At 30.5% G+C, this 24656-nt stretch overlaps 4 protein-coding genes across 5 annotated transcripts; 3 read left to right on the top strand and 1 right to left on the bottom strand.

Moving 5' to 3' along the window:
• Window positions 1–51: 51 nt before the first annotated feature.
• LOC107990978 (translocase of chloroplast 34-like) lies at window positions 52–3520 on the bottom strand. 2 transcript variants are annotated; one of them, XM_017045155.2, is made up of 8 exons: window positions 3316–3520; window positions 2137–2249; window positions 1900–2007; window positions 1689–1813; window positions 1314–1578; window positions 729–797; window positions 483–644; window positions 52–378 (listed from the first exon to the last, which is right to left on the bottom strand). In XM_017045155.2, the coding sequence occupies exons 2-8, from the start codon at window positions 2233–2235 to the stop codon at window positions 268–270; spliced, it is 939 nt and encodes a 312-aa protein (XP_016900644.2). In that variant the 5' UTR covers window positions 2236–2249; window positions 3316–3520; the 3' UTR covers window positions 52–267. The 2 variants fall into 2 exon arrangements, with proteins under 2 accessions (XP_016900644.2, XP_016900645.2); XM_017045156.2 differs by having other exon boundaries at window positions 3272–3514.
• Window positions 3521–5429: 1909 nt separating this feature from the next.
• LOC103490694 (ferredoxin--NADP reductase, leaf isozyme, chloroplastic-like) lies at window positions 5430–8029 on the top strand. The gene is made up of 9 exons (XM_008450329.3): window positions 5430–5744; window positions 5837–6065; window positions 6411–6544; window positions 6635–6713; window positions 6820–6911; window positions 7007–7084; window positions 7182–7244; window positions 7337–7571; window positions 7693–8029. Exons 1-9 carry the CDS (start codon window positions 5640–5642, stop codon window positions 7758–7760), a joined length of 1083 nt encoding a protein of 360 aa, XP_008448551.1. The 5' UTR covers window positions 5430–5639; the 3' UTR covers window positions 7761–8029.
• Window positions 8030–9640: 1611 nt separating this feature from the next.
• On the top strand, window positions 9641–10817 carry LOC103490693 (cold shock domain-containing protein 3). The gene has a single exon (XM_008450327.3). The coding sequence runs from the start codon at window positions 9775–9777 to the stop codon at window positions 10594–10596; it is 822 nt and encodes a 273-aa protein (XP_008448549.2). The 5' UTR covers window positions 9641–9774; the 3' UTR covers window positions 10597–10817.
• Window positions 10818–14425: 3608 nt separating this feature from the next.
• LOC103490689 (thaumatin-like protein 1b) lies at window positions 14426–17218 on the top strand. Its single transcript, XM_008450325.3, has 4 exons — window positions 14426–14657; window positions 14838–15224; window positions 15316–15631; window positions 16743–17218. Exons 1-4 carry the CDS (start codon window positions 14483–14485, stop codon window positions 16882–16884), a joined length of 1020 nt encoding a protein of 339 aa, XP_008448547.3. The 5' UTR covers window positions 14426–14482; the 3' UTR covers window positions 16885–17218.
• The last annotated feature ends 7438 nt before the right edge of the window (window positions 17219–24656 follow it).

Below are 24656 nucleotides of genomic sequence, written 5' to 3'. Positions count from 1 at the left end.
ACGAAGTTTGATTGGGAAGGAAGAGTGATGGGAATTGGAAAAGGCCGAAAATTAAAAGGAAACAAACATAATCCTCTAACTAATGATAAGTAGCCGAAAGAACTGAGGGTGGCAGTGTATACGAATTTGCTTACAGAAACTCAGTTATCTCAAAATTCCAACTTCTACAAAAAAAAAAAAAAAAAAAAAACAAAAAACAAAACAACGACTAATCTCTATACGAACATAAGACGCATAGATTATTAACTCGCCAAACTTGAGATCGAATCAATACTTGCGGGTGGAAAAGCTCATATCACGCAACTCCCACGACGGTCTAATTTGTCTTGCTATATCCCTTCTTATTGCTCGCTTGATAGGTTTAACGACGAAGAAATACTATAATCAACAAGTCAAAAAGAGAAGCAAACAGATAAAACTCAGTCCCCGAATTGTAAGAGAGAAGCAAATTATAGGATATTTTAAAGTTTCAGATGCATTACTTGGAGTGCAAAGATTAAGGGAATCAGCAACTTTCCCCTCTGATTGGGGTTTGGCCCTTCGATTAACGTCTTATCAACAAAAATGGACTTGCTTCCCTTCAAGACAACTGTGGTGATTGTCTCAACCAAGTGAGGAATCCAAGCAATCCCATTTGGAAGAACCTATTGTGGAAAAGAATAATCAAACCATTAATTTGAGAACACTCTAATGAAGATTTTGAAGAAAGAAAGAGCGAGAGGGAGAACCTTTTCATCTTTCTCATTCTTGCTGCACCGTCCACTGTTCTCGACCAAAACAACTGGAATATTCAACCCCTAGAAGGTAAAGAATTTAAATAAATACTTTTTATCATTCAACGAGCAACGAATAAAGAAAGAAAATCTTTTGTGTTCTCTGAGAGATTTTACTGAAAGAAAGATCAAAGACATTAAACACCAATGTTCTAACACATCAACCTACTAATAGAAAAAAATCCTTAAATATCTTCGATACTCGTTAAAAAATAAGTAATCAATCACAGAACATTTGCATGTTCTGTATATGACCACCAACAAATAGCTCACTTCACAAGTTTACAAGAAATGAAGACATGACCCAAAAGGTGATGTCATTGAATTATGCTATCTATATATGTTTAAAGAAACCTTGATTTAAAAAGGAAAATGATAAACCCAGCTTTCGTCGATAAAAAATGAAAGAAAACAAGTGCAGGAAAGATCAGATGTGATGACATGAGTACTATCAACTATAAATCCATTCACATAGACCTATAGGCATATAACCAGAACTGCACAAAAAACAAAATGGAACACAAAAATAGCAAAAGCCACCTGAATTTCAACTTTTCTGAAAGAGGCACCAAATCGGACTGTTTTCACTAGAGCTTCTGATCTTCTGGAAACAAATTCATCATATGGTAATCCATCTGGCGGGGAAAATTGAGCATGAGTGAGAACAATCAAAGCCCTACTCCATATTGCTTGACCGAAGCTGTCAGTTATTGCCTTGATAACCTGCTTTTCTAAGTTATCTACTCTATATGCATCCAAGCGGTCCACATAGAGAAGAATATCTATGGTCTTGTTCAAGAGAAAGCTGCACACCAACCCCCAAAAAAGAAAGATAAAGATATACAGTCATAAGAACCGGATAGTTATCTAAAAATAAATAAACTGACTATTTGTAGGGGAAAAAAGAGAAATTACCGTTTTATGATCTCAAGTGCCTGGTCATTGATATAACCTCCTTCTATGATGCCAGGTGTATCGATGATGTTTAATGTAAATCCAGCCCGTGAGCGAGAAACCATCACTGGCCTTGGCACTTCTGACTATAAACATTTCATTTCTTAAATCAAATCATGCACCTTGGGTAAACTTCGGTCAACCAAAATACAATACATTAACTAATGAGTACCTGAAAAGGACTAACAGATACAACTCTTTCACCAATAATGGAATTCACAGTGGATGACTTTCCAACGCCACCCTTTCCCATTACAAGTATTGTCAATGTGTTGACGTTCTGTAGGAAGATATCAAAAGTCAATGACTCCTTAGAGATTGTGAAAAACCAGTGCAAAGGCTTAAATGGAAAAATATCACTTAGATATGGATTTTGTGATCACAACATGTGGATAAAAATGAATATAACCTCCTGCTTCAGTTTTCCCATCAACTCAAGTAATTTTGCTTGTGTAGCCATTGCAAAGTTGTTAATCCCAACCCACTCACGGATAACCTGAGATGCCATGAAGTTGTGCGTGCCTGTCATAAAATTTCATGAAACAGAATACAAATATTTGCATTAGTCGTAGCCTAGAAAAAGACTCCAAGAAGAGAGAACAAATTTGTCACTCAATTTTGCAAGTGTAGATGTACGCATACATACAACATATAAAAAGATAACGTTTATATAACAAACAGAACAGCCATAGATAAAATGAATATCATAGATTGAGCATCTCAAATCACACCATTAAAAAGCACATACAAATCCATGAAGGTCCACTACAATGTGGCACTTAAATCATAAAGAAAGTCAAATAAATATTGTGCTTTATAACCAGAAACCCTTCTTTTCCTCGTTTTCCAATAACAAACAAAAAGGAACAACAGCTGCAAGAACATAACTGAACCTTGTCCATGCAACTAAATGCAAGATCAGCAGAATGTCAAAAATTCAATTGCAGCAGACCATAAAAAACAACTATTAGTGACAGAAAATGAATTTAAACGACGAAGAGAAGTCAAGCTTCAACAATTCAGCCAAATCGGCATGATAAGTCGAATAGGTAACAAATTTAACCAGTCTCAATGATTTCATTAGTAAATTAAGTCGCAGAAAAGCTTGTTCAGTACCACCAACCTATTCAAACAAGATAATACACAAGACTCAAACGTTTCAGGAAAAAATAAAAAGGAAAGCGTTATTTAGTTTCTAAGATTACATGTACGAGCAAGAAATATGCACAAGGAGAGATAATAAGGCCTAACCTGACATCAATACCCACAATTTAGACCACAAATTCTTCAAAATTAAGAGAGAAAGAAAACTTCCAATCCCCGCCCCAACCTTACTAACAATTCTTTTGTATTCCCTTCATTTCTAGGCTTAACAGAGGATATTACAGTAAAATTGAAGCATAAAGACTAACCCTAATTAATTCGAGTACAAGCTTATGTCGTATCCGGGAGAATTTTCAATTAAATTTGAACTCATTCAAATTTCAGCCGAAACGAAGAAAATAAACTGAACAAAAAAATAAAAATAAAAAATTGAAGCATACGGCGAGCAAGAGAGGGAGAGGTTGAGGAAAACAAGAGTGTTGACCTCGGTCGAAGAACAGAAGAATGCGGTAGTCGCGTGTGCCGGCGAGGCTGTAGCGGAAAGTAAGTGAAAAAAATGAAAAGAACTACGGCGAGGGAGCGTGCCGGCGGGCGACTGCGACGGAGAGGGTGCGCGGGCGTGGGTTGGAGCGGAGAGGAAAGTGAAATGGAAGAGGGAAAAGGGGAAAAGAAAAGAAAAGAAAGGAAAGATAAGGCGTCCGGTCTTTTTTTCAATAGAAAAAAGAAAATTATGTTAAAATTTCACATTAAGTCCCTGCACTTTAAGTTTATTTCTACTTAGTCCCTGAACTTTAGAAGGGTTTATAAAAGGTTCCCAAATCTAACCTTTTTGGTTATTAAAATCCTATTCTTAAATTTTCACTCAAGTCCTTTAGAATTTTTTTCATTGATATCAAGTCGATAACGAGTTTAGATAGCTAAGAAAGGAAAATTTTAGAATTTTTATTGGGTTAATTAGCATATTGTCCTTTTCTACATGAAGTTTTTGTGAAATAATTTATTTATTGACGTTTTTTTTAATATGACTCTAGGTTTAAAATTTTCAGATTAAATCGTGCAAATGGTCATAAATATAGTCTAACAAATACACAACCTTCATCGTTAAAAAATTCGGAAGGCTGCAACTAATGAGGTTGATGATAAGTAAGTAGTATGAGAGGATGATCAACTGCGTTATTGTGAGATTTCAACTATCTATGGGATTGCAGGTGTTAAGGGCAAAAGTTTTGTATAAATGTGTCGTAAATGACATCATGTCGTCACTTTCGTTCTCACCTTGTTATGGGTTCAATTCGAACTCCATAAAATGATATAATAATAGACTCTAAAGAAAAGTAGCCAAAGAGGAAGACGATGAAGAGATAGACGTGGAGATTTTCATATTAGAGTTCTTCAACCAACTTAAACCTTGCAATGAGGACGAAATCACACCTAGTGACTATAAAGTTTAAAACTAGCTAAATAACATGGTGTAAAATAGTGTTACATTTAGGTCATATTTACCGAGTTGTAATGAGGTTTGATATAATCCAAGTGAAATTTGATTGATAGAATTATGATAATAAGCTTAGATCACAAACGTAGCTAGACTGTTTTATTATTATTATGTATGAATTTTGTAAAGTTTACTGTTATTGATATTGTTACCTTCACTTATGAGGCACAAGTAGTATTGGTACCAATGTCAGTAAATATGTCAGGATTGAAAATTTCCAACAACAATGACGATAATGATAGTCAGGTAATTCTTAAGTGTAATCAGATTGAACATTCTCATCTTGCCAATCAAATTGTGTTATTTTATTATAAATACTCTAACAAACACATTTTTACTCAACTATCATATAATATACGTTAGCGAATAAAAAAAGCTTTATTTGAATCTCCAAATTCTATTCTACTAAAAAAACACAAAACCAATTCACGCTTCCTACCAAGGTCCAAATCCGCAACTTGAAAGTTTGTTTAATTTTAGTTATAATATTTTTCGATTGTCTAACTTTACTTTTTCTTCCGTAACACTTAAAAGAACTACATAGATATTAACATATTTCGTAAATAAATTCAATTTTTTACAATATTAAAAAATTGTTTCGAAAAAATATATTCCAAAGTGAAAAATCATTAAACAACAAAAACGCACCACAAGATTTTACTCAATATTTTGTCCACCATACCATTTTCGATAATTTTCAACAAAATTTTAGAAAGAAACGAAACTAAATTTTAGATTTATTAAAGATATAATAAGTAGGTACATTTTCAAACATAGTAAAATAAACTAAAATATTTACAGAATGTAACAATATTTTGGATTTTAAGAAACAGTTTATGTCTATCAATATCTATTATCGATAGAATCTGAAACTTTTGTTATATTTTGTAAATAGTTGATCAAATTTGTTTTTTTTTTTTTTTTTTTTTTGACAATTTTATGTAAATAAGTGAACCGAAAAAGAAGAACAAAATATTAGTTTAAAGAAAAATGAATAAAAGGTTCATAGTAAGAGTATGCATCGGAGTAATACATACATACGTTCCCATAGGCCATACGTATGTATATATAATTTGTAAAGGAAAAGTAAAAGATTTTAGGAACAGAGATATCAAATGGAAGATAACTGGTTGGTAGTAATGGCCATTGATGTACTAAACTTATCCTCACATCAACCACTTCATTTCTTCTTCATTCTCCTCCACCCAATCCCCTAATCCCCTCTTCCCTTCTTTATTATTCCATTTCCCCCATTTCCCCATTTCCCCCATTTTCCCCCCTTCTCTCTCTCTCTCTCTCTCTCTCACTCATTCATGGCCGCCGCCGTAACCGCCGCCGCCGTTTCTTTCCCTTCTAAATCCTCTTCTCTCCCTTCCAGAACTCCTCTAATTTCCCCTGACAGAATCTTCCTCAAGAAGGCAAGCCCCAATTCTGCATTCCCTTCCCTTTTTTTTTATTTTTTTATTTTTTTTATTTCATTTATTTGATCGATTAAATTGATTGGATTCAGGTTCCGGTGTTTTACCATGGCGGGAGAGTTGCGGTGAGTCCGATTAGAGCTCAAGTGACTACGGAGGCTCCAGCGAAGGTGGAGAAAGAGTCGAAGAAACAAGAGGAAGGAATTGTGGTTAATAAGTTTAAACCCAAGACTCCATACATCGGACGTTGTCTTTTGAACACGAAGATTACTGGCGATGATGCTCCCGGCGAGACGTGGCATATGGTCTTCAGTACTGAAGGTGAGTTCACTCACTTCATTGATTGGATTTCTCTGATTGATAAAAATTCAAAGTTTTGAAATTTATAGGGACTATATTGAGAAATTGTAAAATGGGAGTGACTAAAATTAAATGTTTTTAACCTCTAAGGACCACATTGAAAATTTTAGAAATTACAAGGACCTAATTCGAAAATTTAAATTCATTATTGGGTCTGGTTTAATTAACTTACCATTTTGATCAATGTTCGTAAAATTCTTTCAATTACTTCGGTATCAATTTTGGTTTTGATTAAAATGTTTAGGCCATGTTTGTTACAAAGTCTCGTGTTATGATGAGAGTGGTTTGTTTGATTGAAACTTTTAGGGGAAGTGCCCTACAAGGAAGGACAATCGATTGGGGTAATAGCAGATGGAGAGGACAAGAATGGGAAGCCTCACAAGTTGAGATTATACTCCATTGCAAGCAGTGCTCTTGGTGACTTTGGTGACTCCAAAACTGTATGTTTTTCTTTTTTATTTAGTTATAGTTAGAACAAAACAATTTGTATATATGATTGTGATTTGGTTTTGTGAATTTACAAATCTCAGGTTTCTCTATGTGTGAAGAGGTTGGTGTACACCAATGAACAAGGAGAGATTGTTAAAGGAGTTTGCTCTAACTTTTTATGTCAGTTCTCATCATTCTCATTCAACTAAATTCACACTTTGAAATGACACAAACTTAGATTTGTAAAGAAATAATCGATAGTATATTTATTTTGTGATATTATTAGGTGACCTAAAACCTGGAGCAGAGGTGAAGATAACAGGACCTGTGGGAAAAGAAATGCTTATGCCTAAAGATCCTAATGCTACAGTTATTATGGTAAAATCACAATTATTATCCTAAAGAAAATGAATCAACTAATTAACTCAACATAAAATAATTTAATTTGGGTGAAACTGTACTATGTTATATAGCTTGCAACTGGAACTGGAATTGCTCCATTCAGATCTTTCTTATGGAAAATGTTCTTCGAGAAGCATGAAGACTACAAGGTATAAACAATGCTTTTTGGTTTTAAATTGCAATTTTCCTCTTTTTAACTATAAAGTTTATAAACATCTTAATGCTTCTTCTTGTTGTTTTATATAGTTTAATGGTTTGGCATGGCTGTTCTTGGGTGTCCCAACAAGTAGCTCACTTCTTTACAAAGAGGTAAAAAGAAATCTGTCAAATATTACTGATATGGTACAATAACGAAAACGTTGAAAGAGCTAATTTGAGTGAGTGAATCAAAATGAAAACAGGAGTTTGAGAAAATGAAAGAGAAGTATCCGGAAAACTTTAGGTTGGATTTTGCGGTTAGTAGAGAGCAAACGAACGAGAAGGGTGAGAAGATGTACATTCAAACTAGAATGGCTGAGTATGCTGAGGAGCTTTGGGAGTTGTTGAAGAAGGACAATACCTTTGTTTACATGTGTGGACTTAAGGGCATGGAGAAGGGTATTGATGACATTATGGACTCTTTGGCTGCTAGAGATGGTTAGATTCCCTCCCCCCTCCCCTCCATTTCCTTTTTTTCTGTTTATGGGAAAGTGATTGGAGGTCAAGCACTTATTTCTATATATATCTGTGTGTGTGTTTGTGTTTGTGTTTTGTTCAGGTATTGATTGGCAGGAATACAAGAGGCAATTGAAGAGATCAGAGCAATGGAATGTGGAAGTTTATTGATTTTATAAAGATAACTTTGTACATTTTGACTTTTGAAAGAATCTCTCTTCAACCCCTACCCCAACCTGCATTATTGTTGTTATTATTATCATCATTATTATTATATGTAGATATAGGTAATTTCCTTGTTTTTTTTTCTTCTTTCAAAATTTAAATGTATTTTTCTCCCATTTTCACTTTCAATTCCATTGTTAATTATGACCTCATAAGAAAAGGAATTGTCTCTCATTTATGAGAATCATCCACTAAAGTGAATACTTTCATTCCAATTCTTTATCTCCTTCCATTTCTTTTAGAATATTAAATCAAATACAAATACAGTGGAATGAACTACTATTTTTAAATACAATAAAATAAATTAAAATATTTACAAAATATCACAATCTTCTCATATACATAAAACCTATAAAGTAAGCGGAGTCCATGTGGATAAAATTTGTATGAATAATAATTAAATATGTAGCAATATTTTTTTTAAAATAATTGTAAATATTACAAAACTTAACATCTATATGTATTCCTATTATCTATTAAGGGTAAACCGATATTTGAAACATAATCTATTAGTGGTAAACTTCTATTATCCGATAGATTTTGATTCATTTTGCTATGTTTGCAAATTTTTTTTTTCTTTTGCCGAACGACATTTAATGTGTTTTCAATGTTATCTAAATCAATATTTTCTTTTTCTTCTTTTGCAACATGGAATATGATAAAATGAGTTTATAGTACAAATTCATGAAAATACATGCTTGGTTAATTACAAACTCATTTAAATGGTTTGGTATGCAATTGAAACCATATGTTTAGATGAATTGATATGTTAGTGTTATTTTTGCTGCATATAAAAAAAAAAAATAGGATAAGTATTTGGCTAAGTATGGAGATCGATCCATGGGAGTTGTCATTAAAGAAAATATTTATAAATGTAACAAAAATTCGAAATCTATCAACGATAAACATTCTATCAATATCTATCACTCATAGATACTCAAATTTTACTACATTTTGTAATTATTTTGATTTATTTGCAAACGACTCAAATATCATTCCGACTCATTTTATAACAACAAAGTATTGATTAACCACTAGATTGAACTACGTATTTTCTAATTGTTGTTATATATATATATATATATATAATATATATTTAAAAGACCTTAAAATGTCTTATATCATATTAAGTTGGCATAGCTCACCTAATTAAGATATGTTAGTTCAGTAAAGATCGTTAATTTGTTTTCAAAAAGTAAAAAAACTATATAATTGTTTAGCTGTTACTTTTTTCGGTACAACAAAAAGAAAAAAAAAACGGAGAATTGAAACTTCGACTTTTCTAATAAAATCATGTCTAACACGTTAAATTAATGAAAAAAATGCATATACCATAGGTTAGCTCAATCAAATCTATTATATTTCCATCATAGATTTTATGTTTGGTGACATCATCCAATCCTAGAGCAAAGAAATTAGAGATTTTTTTTTGAAAGAGAAACAAATTAGAGAGTCCTAACTTAAAACAAACAAAATATAAAAGCAAGAATGTTAAAGTGGAATATTTGAAACTATGAGCATAAAGATAAATTAAAGTATTAAGACTAAGATTATGAACAAATACTACAAAAAGATCTTCAATTTTAATCTCTTTGTGTTTTAAATTTATTTTCATAGATTGTATTTATGAATATAAATTATTATTTTTTAATTAACAAAAAATGAATAATAATAATAATAATGAGATGAATTAGAGGTAAATTCTATAAATTAGATACCTAATTTATTAATATTAAAAAAATATATGTTAAGATATTGAAAAAGTAATAAATTAAAAATTTAATAAAAATAAAGGAAAAAGAAAAGGGGGGGAAATAAAGCGTAAGCGAATTAGGGTTTTTGGAAAGGGGTAGATCTCATTCTCTTTTAAGCTTCTATATATTGGGAAACCCTTTGGATATTTGGTTACTCGGTCGCCATTTTTTGCTCACTAATTTCTTCTCAAACTTACTTGTGAAGGATGGCGGAAGAGAGATTGACTGGTGTTGTTCAGTGGTTTAACGATTCAAAAGGCTTCGGCTTCATCAAGCCAGATGTAGAAGGTCCGGATCTGTTTGTTCATCAATCTTCTATTAAATCCGATGGTTACCGGAGCCTTGTTGTCGGAGATCATGTCGAGTTTCAGATCGCTCCTGGTGATGATGGAAAATCGAAAGCCATTGAGGTTGTTGCGCTTGATGGATCTTCGGGAAATCGGAGGGATAACTTTGGTGGTGGTGGTGGTGGTGGTGGTGGTGGAAGGGGTGGCCGTGGTGGAGGTGGCGGTGGAGGTTATGGGTTTGGTGGTTGGAGAGGAGGTGATAGGCGGAATGGGAACAGTGGAGGTGGTGGGGGTGGGTGTTATCAATGTGGTGAGCAAGGGCATTTAGCTAGAGACTGTACTCGTCCTAGTAACCGCAGCGGCGGCGGCGGTGGAGGTGGTGGTGGGTGTTTTACTTGCGGTGAAGTTGGTCACTTAGCGAGGGATTGTCCACGAGGGAACAGTGGCGGAGGTGGAGGCGGAGGCAGCGGTGGTGGGGCTTGCTATAATTGTGGTGGTTTTGGGCATTTGGCTAGGGATTGCAATAGGGGTGGAGCTGGAGGTGGAAGTGGTGGCGGCGGCGGCGGTGGTTGTTTTAATTGTGGGGAATATGGTCATATAGCCAGAGATTGCCAGAATGAAAGCCGTGGCAGCGGCGGTGGTGGCGGAAGATTTGGTGGCGGCGTTGGCGGTGGCTCAAACACTTGCTTCAATTGTGGGAAATCGGGGCATTTTGCTAGGGAGTGTCCTGATGCATCTTGATAAGGAGGGGGAAAGAGTAATAGTATATAATTTTTCCTTTAACCTCAATATTGTCCTTTAATTATGTTCTTCTTTTGGTGTGGATGGTGGCTATACGTAGCTTTACTTGAGAGGTTTTTATTAATTTTGATACTTTCCATGGTTGTTTAGCTCTTTAGGGGCAAATTTTTCTGGTTCACACATGATGTGGTAATTCGGTTAAATGAGGCATTTTTATCTTCTGTTCTTGTTTTGTTACATTTTTATATCTCGAGTTCATGTTGTGCGATGTCTGATTCAATTGTAATTATCCATGTTGACATTTAATAACACATGGAATGCAGTAGCTAAGTTCGCTTTGATGATATAACGTTGTTCCTTGTTGGCAAGTTCTTTGTTTTAGCAATACCATACTATACTAGGCCATCATTTTGTTTACTTCATCTTCAAGAAGGGATTTCTCGTAGAGAATTCATTTATTCTGATCCACTCAATTGCTATGAGGTATGTTTAGGTGCACACTGCTCTGTCGTGCTTAGTTCTTTGTGTCTAGGAGTTGATGCTTGTGTTTGGTATTTCTATGTTTTCAATCCTCTGTAATTATTTAATTTATTCTTCTAAGTTTCACAGATATGACTCTTACTACTAATTTCAAACTTGCCCAAAAGATTTACCAAAAGAACAAGGGGTAGTTCAAGTAGGGTTTTGACAAGACGAAGCAGAGGGCACTTGAAGTGACTTGTGAATAATTGAATTAAAAGAAGGCTAGTGCATAATGATGCTTTTATGAAGCAAATAATTGAATGCTTGTTAGTGTTTAGTCACTGCCTTCTATATGTGAATATGTAGGTGAGGGATGGGTTCTCTTTATACATCTCAGCCCTTTTTCTTGAGGACTTGGGGTGGGTTATATGTGTGTGTGGGGACATTGATGTGGAATAGTCATCCCAGCATTTATTATAATCTACAAGTCTTATTTTAAGTTAAAAGTCTTATGAAGTAACTTCTTATTATTTGTTTGAATAGCTAAATTAATGTAAGTGTGGTAAATTCCCATCAATATGTATGTGACAAGACCACTATAAGTAAATAGTACTTTGGTCATGGAACATCTTAGAACATTATTCTGTCCCTCCTTGTCCTGGTTTGGGAATTGAATGATGTGGATCTTCCATCTTTTATCACTTCTCATACTCAAGGAGTTATCTTTCTTGGGTTTTTGGATAAAGCTAATGGAACTTAGGAGGTTCAGGAAGGAATTTGGAAAGTCTAGAATTCTCCAAAGTCCAAAATCATTTTTTTTAACAAACCTTTTAGAAAGGAATATAGTTTAAGTGGTCTTCTAGTGTTGCATTTTTTTTTTGTTTGATTGGTTTTGATATGTTTTGCATCATGCTTATTCATGTGTTGACCATTATAGTTAAGTTCAACTTTATTCTCATATAGTTTAAAGGAAAAAAAAATTATTCCCATCTAGATCTGTTCAATATAGTTAATCACATTCCAAAAGATTTACCTTGCATATCAAATGTATTTACTTTAGTGATTTTTCCTTGCGCTCTGTTTCTACCCATCTGTGAGAGGCCGATGAACAATTTCTCATTGTCATTGTTTACTCCTTCCCTTTTTGCACTTTGTATTGAGTTTTGTTAGTTCATAACTTGAAAGGCTGGTTGCTATTGACTGCTTGGAGAACTTCCAAGCTTTTATCTTGAAGTTTGCACTCTAATTCCTCTAATTGTTCCATGTGGTGCTTCCATTTATTCACCTTTTGTATTGAAATTGTTAGCGAACATGTAGTTTTTTAGTTGGTGTCCATTTAGTTGAAACTCGTAGTAGGTGCTTTTGCTAGCTTTTAATTCTTTAGTTTATGAATCTAAGTTGTAATTAGAGGAGTAGTTCGTTTGGACTTTTTTCTCCGTTTGTTTCTTTTTGCAACCATTTGTACGTCAACTAAGTAAAGTTGAAATGAAATAAATAGATAATTGTAACATTGTATAAAGGACAATCTTCATATTTGAGTTATTATAACAATTTAGAACACTATCAGTCAGATTGAAAAGATTGAGCTTTGGAAAGAGTAATGGATAACAACAAAAGTATGTCTCTTCCTTTGGATGAAGAGACATGGAGCCATAATATGTTTTGTTGGTCAAATTTGTATTCAAACACTTCAATGGTCCTGACTTTTGGTTGGTGAAGGAATGCCGCTTTGGAACTTACCAAATTCTACTATCCCTATAACTCTTGCTTCTTTGATAGTTCAACGAAAATCGAGAAGATCAGAGATTCAAATTTTACAATGGGATGAATAAAGTTAGATTATTCATTCGTAGATTATTCATTTGTACTATGACTAGATTGAACTCTAGATTTAATCTCTTGTAACTTTTTTTCGAAGTTGTTCTTTTTATTGACTTTGTCTAATTTTGGTTCAAAAGAAGCAGAGTCATGGTCGTCATGGGCTTGCAACAATCTTGATTGTTTCCTAACATAGGATTTTCTCTTGTTTCGACTTTACGTGTTATTTTAACGTGATATTGATTCATTCGTATCATAACTTATTTAAGCATTACATATCTAATTCGTAATATTGCTCAAAAATATCGTTATAAACTAAACATAAAACTGTGAGATTGTTGGAATCCAATGCATAAAAGCCAATCCAAAGTAATTTAGAAATGTTTTTTTCTTTTTCTTTTTTGGGTTTGTTTCCTAATTCCCAAATCCCATAAAACCTAAAAATTTGGAGCCTCCCTTTTGTGTCCTCTCATAGATCTGAAAAACCATGTGATTCTTTAATTTTGATGCATCTGGCTACCTTCCAAGACGATGGAAGAGTCCCCATAAACATCTTGGCCTCTATTTCATGATATATATATATACATATAATTTTTGTTTCCGCTTCGACCAATTTCACTTTCAGAAGTAATTGCTAAGGTAAAAAGTGGTTTTCAACCTAAATCTAACTCAATTAGTGAAGACAATTCTTGACTAATAATTTATAAGTTTGAACGATGAACGACCTATTTCATGGAATTGAACTAGGAAGAAAAAGACGAATCACTTTTCTTATATATTTAGGTACTTTTTAGAGTATTTATATGTTAATCAAATATCACCAACTGAGAAAAGTATAGATTTAGGTTTAGATTTTTTTTTCCTTCTTTAAGTTAACTGATTCCAAATAATTTTTTTTTTTAAAAATGGTTTAATATATCAATGATTTATCGGACACAAAAGTGAAAGCTCTTAAACCTATTAGACACAAAATCAAAAGTTCAGGGCTTTAAAATTTAGTAACCTATTCAACATAAAATTGAAAGTCTAGAAAGCTTATTTGACCAAAAACTAAATGTTCAGGCCATGTTTGGTAACCGTTTGAATTTTCATCTTTAGTTTTTTGAGAACTAAGCCTATAAACATCATTTCCACTCTTACACCTTTTGCATTGTTACCTTTTACATAGAAAGACGTTGCATAAAATTAAAATGAAATAGACTAGATTTTCAAAACCAAAAAAACCGACAAATAAAATAAGAAAAATACTTGTGTGCATATCTCTATCTTTATGTAGCCCATACTCAATAATCAGTCCAATCATATCTTTTCCCGAGTTAGAAAATGAATACAACCTAACGAGATACCGTAAATTTTGAAAACGGAAATTAAAAGTGATATCAAAGAGGGGACAAAATGGAATTGAATGTTACAATAAAATTAATATAAAACAAACCTTAGATCTAAAGAAACTCAAATATATATATAATGAGATTCCCTTTATTGAATGATTATATAATAATTAATTGTGTTTAAGAGCTCAAACTTCAACAAAATTAAAATCACCGTCCAAAGGCGAAGCCCTAATCTTTAATTTAGCCTTCTCTTCATCTTCATCTTCATCTTCATGTGCCCTTCCCCACATGCTCTCGATCATATCTATTTCTTTCCCTATAAAATCCATTTCTTCCCTTTTCTTCTAACTTCCTCTAACTTACAAAAACCTCTCTTCTCTACTCTAATGGCTTCCATTTCTTCTTCCCTTCTTTCTCTCCTCCTCCTTCTCTTCCCTTTCATTTCAGGTATCTTTCTTCAACTTATCTTTTGGGTTTTACGTTGTTATTGTTTTTTTTTTTTTTAATCTTTTAAGCTTTTGATCATTTCAAAAGTTTTCGTTCTCGAGATCAACAAAGTTGATTTTTTTTTTTTAGACTTATGAATGTTTTTGTTTTGTTGAAGTAATTGATTGATTTCTTTGACAGGTGTAGTAAATTCGTCAACTTTCACCATTTTAAATCAATGTGATTACACGGTGTGGCCAGGAGTTTTGTCCGGCGCTGGCACTTCACAGCTCTCCACCACCGGCTTCGTTCTTGAGAAAGGTCAGTCCAACGCTATCACCATGCCGCCGGGATGGTCCGGCCGCATTTGGGGCCGCACTTATTGCTCCCAAGATGCCACCGGTAGGTTCTCCTGTGCCACTGCCGACTGCGGCTCCGGCATCGTCGAGTGCAACGGTGCTGGCGCTACCCCGCCCGCCACCCTTGCGGAGTTCACGCTCAACGGTGCGGGCGGGCTCGATTTCTACGATGTCAGCCTTGTAGATGGGTACAATGTGCCCATGTTAATCACACCACAAGACGGAACAGGTAAATTTTATAACTACAGAAGAGTGTAAAAGTTAGTGAGGGCTTCATATATGTTTTTCATTTCTATAATTGAAATAGTTGGGAACAACAGGTGGGGGAAACTGCACAACAATTGGATGTGCAACAGATTTAAACAGCGAATGTCCGGCGGAACTAAGAGTGGTGTTGAGCGACGGAGGTGAAAGAAGCGTAGCATGTAAAAGCGCATGTGAGGCTTTTGGTGATGCACGATATTGTTGTAGTGGTGAATATGGGAATCCAAACACTTGTAGACCATCATCTTATTCAGAGTTGTTCAAATCCGCATGTCCACAAGCTTATAGTTATGCGTACGACGACGGTAGCAGCACATTCACTTGCACTGCTGCCAATTACCTCATCACCTTTTGTCCATCTCTTTCAACAAGGTAGCCCCCTCACTCACTTTAATCTCATTTGTTTTCAGTCACTGTTCCCAACTTCATTTGTGTGGTGATCATACCAAAGTTTAGGACTTAATTACAAACCAAAATCTTTTCAAATATATATTATAGAAATTAAACCTCTAAAACTATGAGCATCAATAATTATGGAGTATGGGCCAAATATGGGGACATGTCATCTCATTCAAAACTCAAAACTTTATAAATATTAATGTCAGATATGAAAGCAAGGTGTGAAGATAGTCTCTTGCACGAACAAAATTCTTCTTATTTTATCTTGTTTTGTTTTTCCATGGGGTTTGGTTTGGAATGAAATTCTATTTGACTTAAATCCTTTTGTTTGATTTTTTTTTTCTTTCATTCCCACCGTCCATTACCCAAAAAAAGAAATATATATATATAAACAAATTCAGGTTGTCAATTTTATTTATTGATTGAGATGGGAAGTACTGATTTTAGATAGTGATATAAGTCTTAATTTTATCTTTGAATTCTCTAGAAAAAGAATGAACAAATAATTGTACCCAACTCATCAATATATATATATATATATATATATATATATATGTAGCCATATATGAAATTTGGAATAAATTTTCAATTTTTGATATATATATAGTTAGATTTTTTTCTAGAAGAGGTTATCAAATGTTTGAAATTGTAGGGTATGTAATCTAACTTGTGAGAAATAATATTTTTTTAAAAAAATTTCTAATAATAAATGGATTTTTTTTCACTCCAAAATTTTAAAATACTTTAAAAATTGTTAATTTTTCTTAAAAGTAAATACAAACACACTTTTTCTAAAAAAACTACGATTAAAAAGATAAATTTTTATAAATTGTTAAGTTCAACGCCATGTAGAGTCTCGTGTATATATATATATATATATTTTGATTGAGAGTACGTAGTCTTTAACGAATTGAATTCAATTTATTTAAGTTGACTAATAACGATATCATTGAGAAAAATCTGTTACCTTAATTAGCTGTAATTAACATAATCTTCGTAGTCAAAGTCTTTGAATTTTAATTGAAATATTTGTGGGTGTGATAGAGTTATGGAGTATGAACTCTATATGTATATGATTATGCAGTTTGAAATCATCAAACGGGCAGTACCCACGGGCAGTGGACATCTCAAGAGCCCAGAATTCGGGCAGACCCTCAACGTCAGTAGCAGCCGTTATCTCCACCGTCACGGCAACTCTAAGCTGGCGATTTTTGCGTCTCTTTTAAACCAATTTTTAAACCTTCTCCACCCGCCATCATTGGGCCCTCGGCCCATAATCGGGCCCATACAGCATGGAATTTTTAGATAGATTCATTCACACTTCTATCTTTTTCTTTTTTCTTTTTTCTTTTTTTCTTTTTTAGGTTTTTTGTTGTATAGTATTGGATTTTTAGGGTTTTTTTTTTCCTTTCTATTTTTTAGAAGAAAAAGAAAATCCTTTTTAATTTTGGGAAAATTAATTTTTTTTTTTTTTGATATCAAAATTGGGGTGTGCCTTTTCTAGAGGATGGGTAGATTTTTGTTTGTACACACAAAAGCATAAATTGAAAGGGCAGTGAAGATGAGAATTCTACATTACCTAAAGAGGTTTTTTTTTTTCCTTCTTTCCCATGGTTCCAAAAAGGAAAATTTCTCATCATATTTTTGTTACATTTTACTAAAATATATTCAAGAGGCATTTGCAAAAGTAGCAAAAAAATTTATGATAATAGGATCCGTGTCACTACTTTTTTTTAAATTACAAAAATAGCATATTAAAAAACCATAACCTTCTGATAGTCTTTCGATAGTCGTCTGATATCATTCATATTTGCCATATTCGCAATATGCAAAAAAAAAAGGTGTTATAAGCTGTTTTTTTTTTTAAAAAAAAAAATTCCTTTTGTCATCCGATGCAATTTTCTTATATTTCTTTATTATTCTTTTTTATCTTTCAATAGATTTTTTAAATAAAATAAATAAATAAATAAATAAATGACATTGCATAGAACAACATAGCCTAAATATGAGTATAGATTTTAAGGTTAGAAGTTCGATTATTTTAACTCTAATTAAAATATATATTTCATTTCTAACCAATCTAATAGTATATTCATTCATGGGCTACTTTTCAAAAAATAAATATTATATTATCATAATAGTATCCAATGAATCAAATTAAATATTCAATAGTTATGACAATGAGTATCATAAATAATTAACACAAACATTTCATCCACTACTATTTTTCTATCATCCACCTAAACTTGTCTTACCCTTTTTGGATTTAAAATTAATTCTACATCATTTATTTTATTTGTTGTAAATGTGATTAAAGTTACACACTTGCTAACTAAGACAAAAATCATATATTTATAGGTGGAGACAACTATCTCAACGATAAAACTTTTTAGATGAAATCAACGATACAAAATATCATACAGTACAGTTGTTGTCCTTAACATTTATATTATCTTCATGTTTCTTCCTTTGGTTGAATTTACATTCAGTAGGTTAAGCAAACTTTATACTCGACAAAGTGGTAAACATATAAGAAAACTTTCGATTACTCTTACTACCATTACTCGTTACCGTTTATTTAGTCGGCATAACCAAAAGTTGTTGTAGTATATTTTGTGGGCCAATGAAAAAATTGAAAGAGAGTATCCCAAAAGAAAGAAAGAAAGAAAAGTGGTATCCACTCCAAGATGTGTGCTTCTTCAAAAATCACTTTTTTATGTTTAATTCTCTCATGGGGTTGAGTTGGGTATGTTCTACTAATTTATATGCTTTTTCTTGACTCTTTCCCACATCACTTTGACACTCTTATCCTCTTTTTCTTTCCTTCTTTTGAGATTCTCCTACCCTCCATTTACTCTTTCCATTTCTTTAAAGAATTTGAATTAAATGTTTCATGTGATTAGTGGGTCAAATATTTTCATTAATATTCAAATCAAAATGTTCAACTTTCCTCTTAACCAAGACTTTTTTTTTCTTCTTCTAATAAAACAACTATAGAATGCTGATTAAATCTACCTTTAAGATGAAAAGTTATGTCAATTATCGTTCATTTAAGTTCACTTTACACTTAATCAAGTTTCTCTATGCAACTCGTTTTGTCTAAAAAAAAGTTGGACAAATGAAAAAAAACACACACACATATCTAAGGTAAGGTAGTAGTTTCAATTACGTCTTGGACCCTTCAACTTATATAAGTGTTAAAATTGAACCCTTAAACTTATAATAGTTACAAAAAGTAGACTTCTAAATGATAAAAGATGAACTATTAAATTTATAAAGATTGTTACAATGTCATGAATCCCAATTTTAACGTCTGTATTAGTCTGAAAATTAGATTTTTAAAATTGAAAGTTTGAAGTTATAATTACAACGACAACCACTAAATTTTATATCGGAAAACCTACCACCAAAGGTTACTTTCCTTCTGATGTACTTTAATCATATAATTATTAAAGACATGAATACTCTAATTAATTAATTAATTAATCTAGTCATGAAGGCAATTTTTGTTGAAAAGCTATATGATTCTTTTTCTTTTTCTTTTTCTTTTTCCTCTCTAAGGATTGGAATGTAAATGACATAAAATGTTAATGAAATGTATGAATTAAAGGAGAATTAGGTAGTGATTAATTTGAAAAGGAAACTTTTTGAAGAAATTACATATATATATATATATATATATATATATATATTTCATATATCTCATGACATGACAAGAATTTCATATACACCAAAGTCATTGAAGATTATATTCTTCCTTTTTGACTCAACTACTTTTTTTTTTTCCATTTACTTTTTTCATTTAAGGGTAAATTTTTTCCCCCTAATTCAATTGCGTCTTCAAATTAGTCTCTTAGAATAATGTTCTAATTACTTTCTTATTCTATAAATAGATATAAAATGTGATCAATATTGACATATGAAATAACATATCACATGCCTTAACCATAATTAAAGCATAAAAGAAAACAAATTAACAAGATTTGATGAAGAAAATCATTAAGAAGGGTATTGAATACGATTGAAATTAATACTTCTAAAAATATAAACCAACGTTATGATAATTAAAATATTTAGAGGAATTGTCAAAAATAGCAAATTTGATAAAATATTTACAATATATAGCAAAATTTCATATTCTATCAATAATAAAAATTGATAGCTATTGAAGTTTATCATCGATAGAATCAGCTTGTAAATATTTTAATTTATTTTACTATTTTCGAAAACGACCCAGATATTTATGACAAAATATTGCAAAAACCATCCACACGTTACACACTTAAAAACTTTCATATAACTTCGAGAGTTTTATAATTTGAACATCTATATAAATTCGAGAGCTGAATAGATTAAGTACGATCTTTTTTATAATTCACCCAAAAATTAACGTAGGCAAAACCTATAGTTTTCGTAGAGGAAGAAAATTTACCAATTTTAGTATTGGATTAGCCAACTTTTCCAACATTAAACTATACATAACAAAAACCCTAAACTCTGGCTTTTGTGTTTAGCAATTGAAAAGGGAAAAAAAAAAAAAAAAAAAAAACTAGACCCATTTTTCTTTTCTTCTTCTTCTTCTTCTTCTTCTTATACATTATATAAAAATCTATTATTATACATAGTGGAAATGACGTAAAACTTTAAGAAAAGCATATGACAAAATCTCAAAAAATTAAAAGGAAAAAGAGAGAGAAAAAAGAAAAGTTGAAAAATGTTATCTTGAGAAAGAATCTTTACACGACAGACTACACGTCGACAAAGGCTGCGAATGAATTGTCGTTGAGAGAAAAGTAGTGTCGGTTTCTAAAATTAAGTAAAAAAAGAAAAGAAGAAAAAGTTGGTAATGTAATCTCTCCTTCAATAATCTTCTCTTCGTGCATGAAGTCTTCTTATTGATACGTACTCTATATTCTTATTAAAATTATATCTCTTCTTTCTCCTAATTTCTCTCATATATATATATATATATATATATATATATATATATATATAACACTTTCTTGCATGATAAGTATTCTCTTCTTTTGATTTTATTTTATTTTATTTCATAATTTTACAATTTAGTTTTGAAAGTTAAAAAGAGAAAGTATTAAAGTTTGTTATATTTTTAAATATAGTAAAATAGACCGAAAAATATTTACAACAAAATAACAAAATTTTGAATTCTATCGATGACAGATACTGATAGATTTCTATTACTGTCTATCAATATAATTGATAGAAGTATATCGGTGTCTATTATTGATAGGATCTGAAACTTTGCTATATATAGAGAAAAATGTTTTGTTTTATTGTTGTTATTATTATTTTTTAAAATCTTGGTTTTTGTTTGTTTAATTTGTATTTTTTTTCTAACTAGATGGTAATTTATATTTTATTTATTTTTCAAACTAATTGAAATTTATGTTTAATAAAAAGATCAAGGTCCAAATATAATTATGGTTATTGAATATTTTTAAGATGAGACCATTCTAGAATGAGATTTAGTTGATTAATTTCCATGTGAATTACCTAAATACAAATATTAAAAAGAAAACTACTTTGTGTTACCCTCAAGAAAAAGAAAACCATTTTCTATGTTTATATATATATATATATATATATATAACACTTTCTTGCATGATAAGTATTCTCTTCTTTTGATTTTATTTTATTTTATTTCATAATTTTACAATTTAGTTTTGAAAGTTAAAAAGAGAAAGTATTAAAGTTTGTTATATTTTTAAATATAGTAAAATAGACCGAAAAATATTTACAACAAAATAACAAAATTTTGAATTCTATCGATGACAGATACTGATAGATTTCTATTACTGTCTATCAATATAATTGATAGAAGTATATCGGTGTCTATTATTGATAGGATCTGAAACTTTGCTATATATAGAGAAAAATGTTTTGTTTTATTGTTGTTATTATTATTTTTTAAAATCTTGGTTTTTGTTTGTTTAATTTGTATTTTTTTTCTAACTAGATGGTAATTTATATTTTATTTATTTTTCAAACTAATTGAAATTTATGTTTAATAAAAAGATCAAGGTCCAAATATAATTATGGTTATTGAATATTTTTAAGATGAGACCATTCTAGAATGAGATTTAGTTGATTAATTTCCATGTGAATTACCTAAATACAAATATTAAAAAGAAAACTACTTTGTGTTACCCTCAAGAAAAAGAAAACCATTTTCTATGTTTATATATATATATATATATATATATAACACTTTCTTGCATGATAAGTATTCTCTTCTTTTGATTTTATTTTATTTTATTTCATAATTTTACAATTTAGTTTTGAAAGTTAAAAAGAGAAAGTATTAAAGTTTGTTATATTTTTAAATATAGTAAAATAGACCGAAAAATATTTACAACAAAATAACAAAATTTTGAATTCTATCGATGACAGATACTGATAGATTTCTATTACTGTCTATCAATATAATTGATAGAAGTATATCGGTGTCTATTATTGATAGGATCTGAAACTTTGCTATATATAGAGAAAAATGTTTTGTTTTATTGTTGTTATTATTATTTTTTAAAATCTTGGTTTTTGTTTGTTTAATTTGTATTTTTTTTCTAACTAGATGGTAATTTATATTTTATTTATTTTTCAAACTAATTGAAATTTATGTTTAATAAAAAGATCAAGGTCCAAATATAATTATGGTTATTGAATATTTTTAAGATGAGACCATTCTAGAATGAGATTTAGTTGATTAATTTCCATGTGAATTACCTAAATACAAATATTAAAAAGAAAACTACTTTGTGTTACCCTCAAGAAAAAGAAAACCATTTTCTATGTTTATATATATATATATATATATATATAACACTTTCTTGCATGATAAGTATTCTCTTCTTTTGATTTTATTTTATTTTATTTCATAATTTTACAATTTAGTTTTGAAAGTTAAAAAGAGAAAGTATTAAAGTTTGTTATATTTTTAAATATAGTAAAATAGACCGAAAAATATTTACAACAAAATAACAAAATTTTGAATTCTATCGATGACAGATACTGATAGATTTCTATTACTGTCTATCAATATAATTGATAGAAGTATATCGGTGTCTATTATTGATAGGATCTGAAACTTTGCTATATATAGAGAAAAATGTTTTGTTTTATTGTTGTTATTATTATTTTTTAAAATCTTGGTTTTTGTTTGTTTAATTTGTATTTTTTTTCTAACTAGATGGTAATTTATATTTTATTTATTTTTCAAACTAATTGAAATTTATGTTTAATAAAAAGATCAAGGTCCAAATATAATTATGGTTATTGAATATTTTTAAGATGAGACCATTCTAGAATGAGATTTAGTTGATTAATTTCCATGTGAATTACCTAAATACAAATATTAAAAAGAAAACTACTTTGTGTTACCCTCAAGAAAAAGAAAACCATATTCTATGTTTATATATATATATATATATATATATATATAGAATATTCTTGCTAGATATGTCACCTTCTGATGTATTAATATTAGTATATCCTTAAATATAAAGTAAATATTTTGTAAAATTGATTAATAATTAATTATGAGTGAAATTTTCTAAATTGGGACACCCATGAAACCCACTAATTGATTCATATTATAACTTACATTAGTTTAATTCATACCATGGTCACATGCATGGTGCACAAAAGTTCATGATTTTAATTTATAATATCAATTCATTATGTTAATAGCATTTTTTTATAATATAAAGTCGGTTTGTGATCCTAAACTATCCAACTACTAATGAAAAATATTACTTATGTTTTTTTAATTAATTCAGTGTTGTCTCTGTCACACTTGTGTGATTTATGATATTTATTAGGTTAACACATACCAATACATTTAATTAACAAATAATTATAGCTTTCTAAGTTAAAAGGTTTAGAGATTAAATGTTAATGAAAAGTTGACATCAATTGGTTGATTGTTTATCAAAGATTTTTGAGTTATTTTATCTAGTTGACCTAACTTAATTAAGTTTCTCGATCTATTGTCAAACCTCGACGTCTATTTATCATAACAAAGTTATTTCAACATTCTTCATTAATTAGTAGGTTTTGTTACTATATTGAACTTATTAGAATCTAGAACGACAATAAATATATACTTGATTGGAAAGAATTTAGTAGAGTATGTGCCCAATTTTTTTGGTATAGTACTCATTCTACTTCATCAATTAAAAGTAGTTATCAATAGCAATCTTACAATACCTCTTGTAAAATTTTGAATTGGAAAAAGTGGATCTTTCCTTTGTAGACAAGATGTAACTGCTGATCACATTCTAACTATATATATATATATATATATATATATATATATATATATATATATATATATATATCTTTCTTCTAATGTCAACTTTTGCAACATTGGAGTAATCTAGAGATTAAAGTCTAATCAACAACAAAAAGAAGATCGTTAACGATATATTTGGGAATGATTTTATAAAGGTTAAAATAATCACTTTCGTTCATTTTTAGAATCTCTCTCTAAAAGTGTTTTTTAAATTGTATATATATATATATATATATATATATATATAAATATATATTGAGCGATTTTAGATGCGTATCTTAAAGTGATTTTGTTATAAAATTATTCTCGAATAGAACAAACGCCAACAAGATGGAAATTATGTTTGTTAATTAATCTAATTATATTCAACTTTTTCATTAAATCTTTTGAATAACTATATCTTATCTTATCAAGTAATAACTTCTCATGCATATAGATAACTATAATCTTAGCCAAAGCTATATACGCTTTATATTTCTAGATTATGCAAAAGCGCATTAAAGATATTGATAATTCATTGTATCTATTAGAGCAACAAAATAACATGGTATTGTCGCTTATAAAAGGCAAATAAAAAGCTTTGAAAGTTTGATCGAGGGAAAGGAAAGTAAAAGGAGAGAAAAGAAAAAGAAAGAATATCACCCTTTTTTTTTTTTTTTTTTTAGTTTTCGAAAACTAAAATAATAT

This window comes from Cucumis melo, chromosome 6, assembly GCF_025177605.1.
Source record: "Cucumis melo cultivar AY chromosome 6, USDA_Cmelo_AY_1.0, whole genome shotgun sequence".
In the NCBI taxonomy this organism is placed as follows: domain Eukaryota; kingdom Viridiplantae; phylum Streptophyta; class Magnoliopsida; order Cucurbitales; family Cucurbitaceae; genus Cucumis; species Cucumis melo.
Note: the sequence above shows the minus strand (reverse complement) of the source record. Positions and strands in the feature narration are given on the sequence as shown.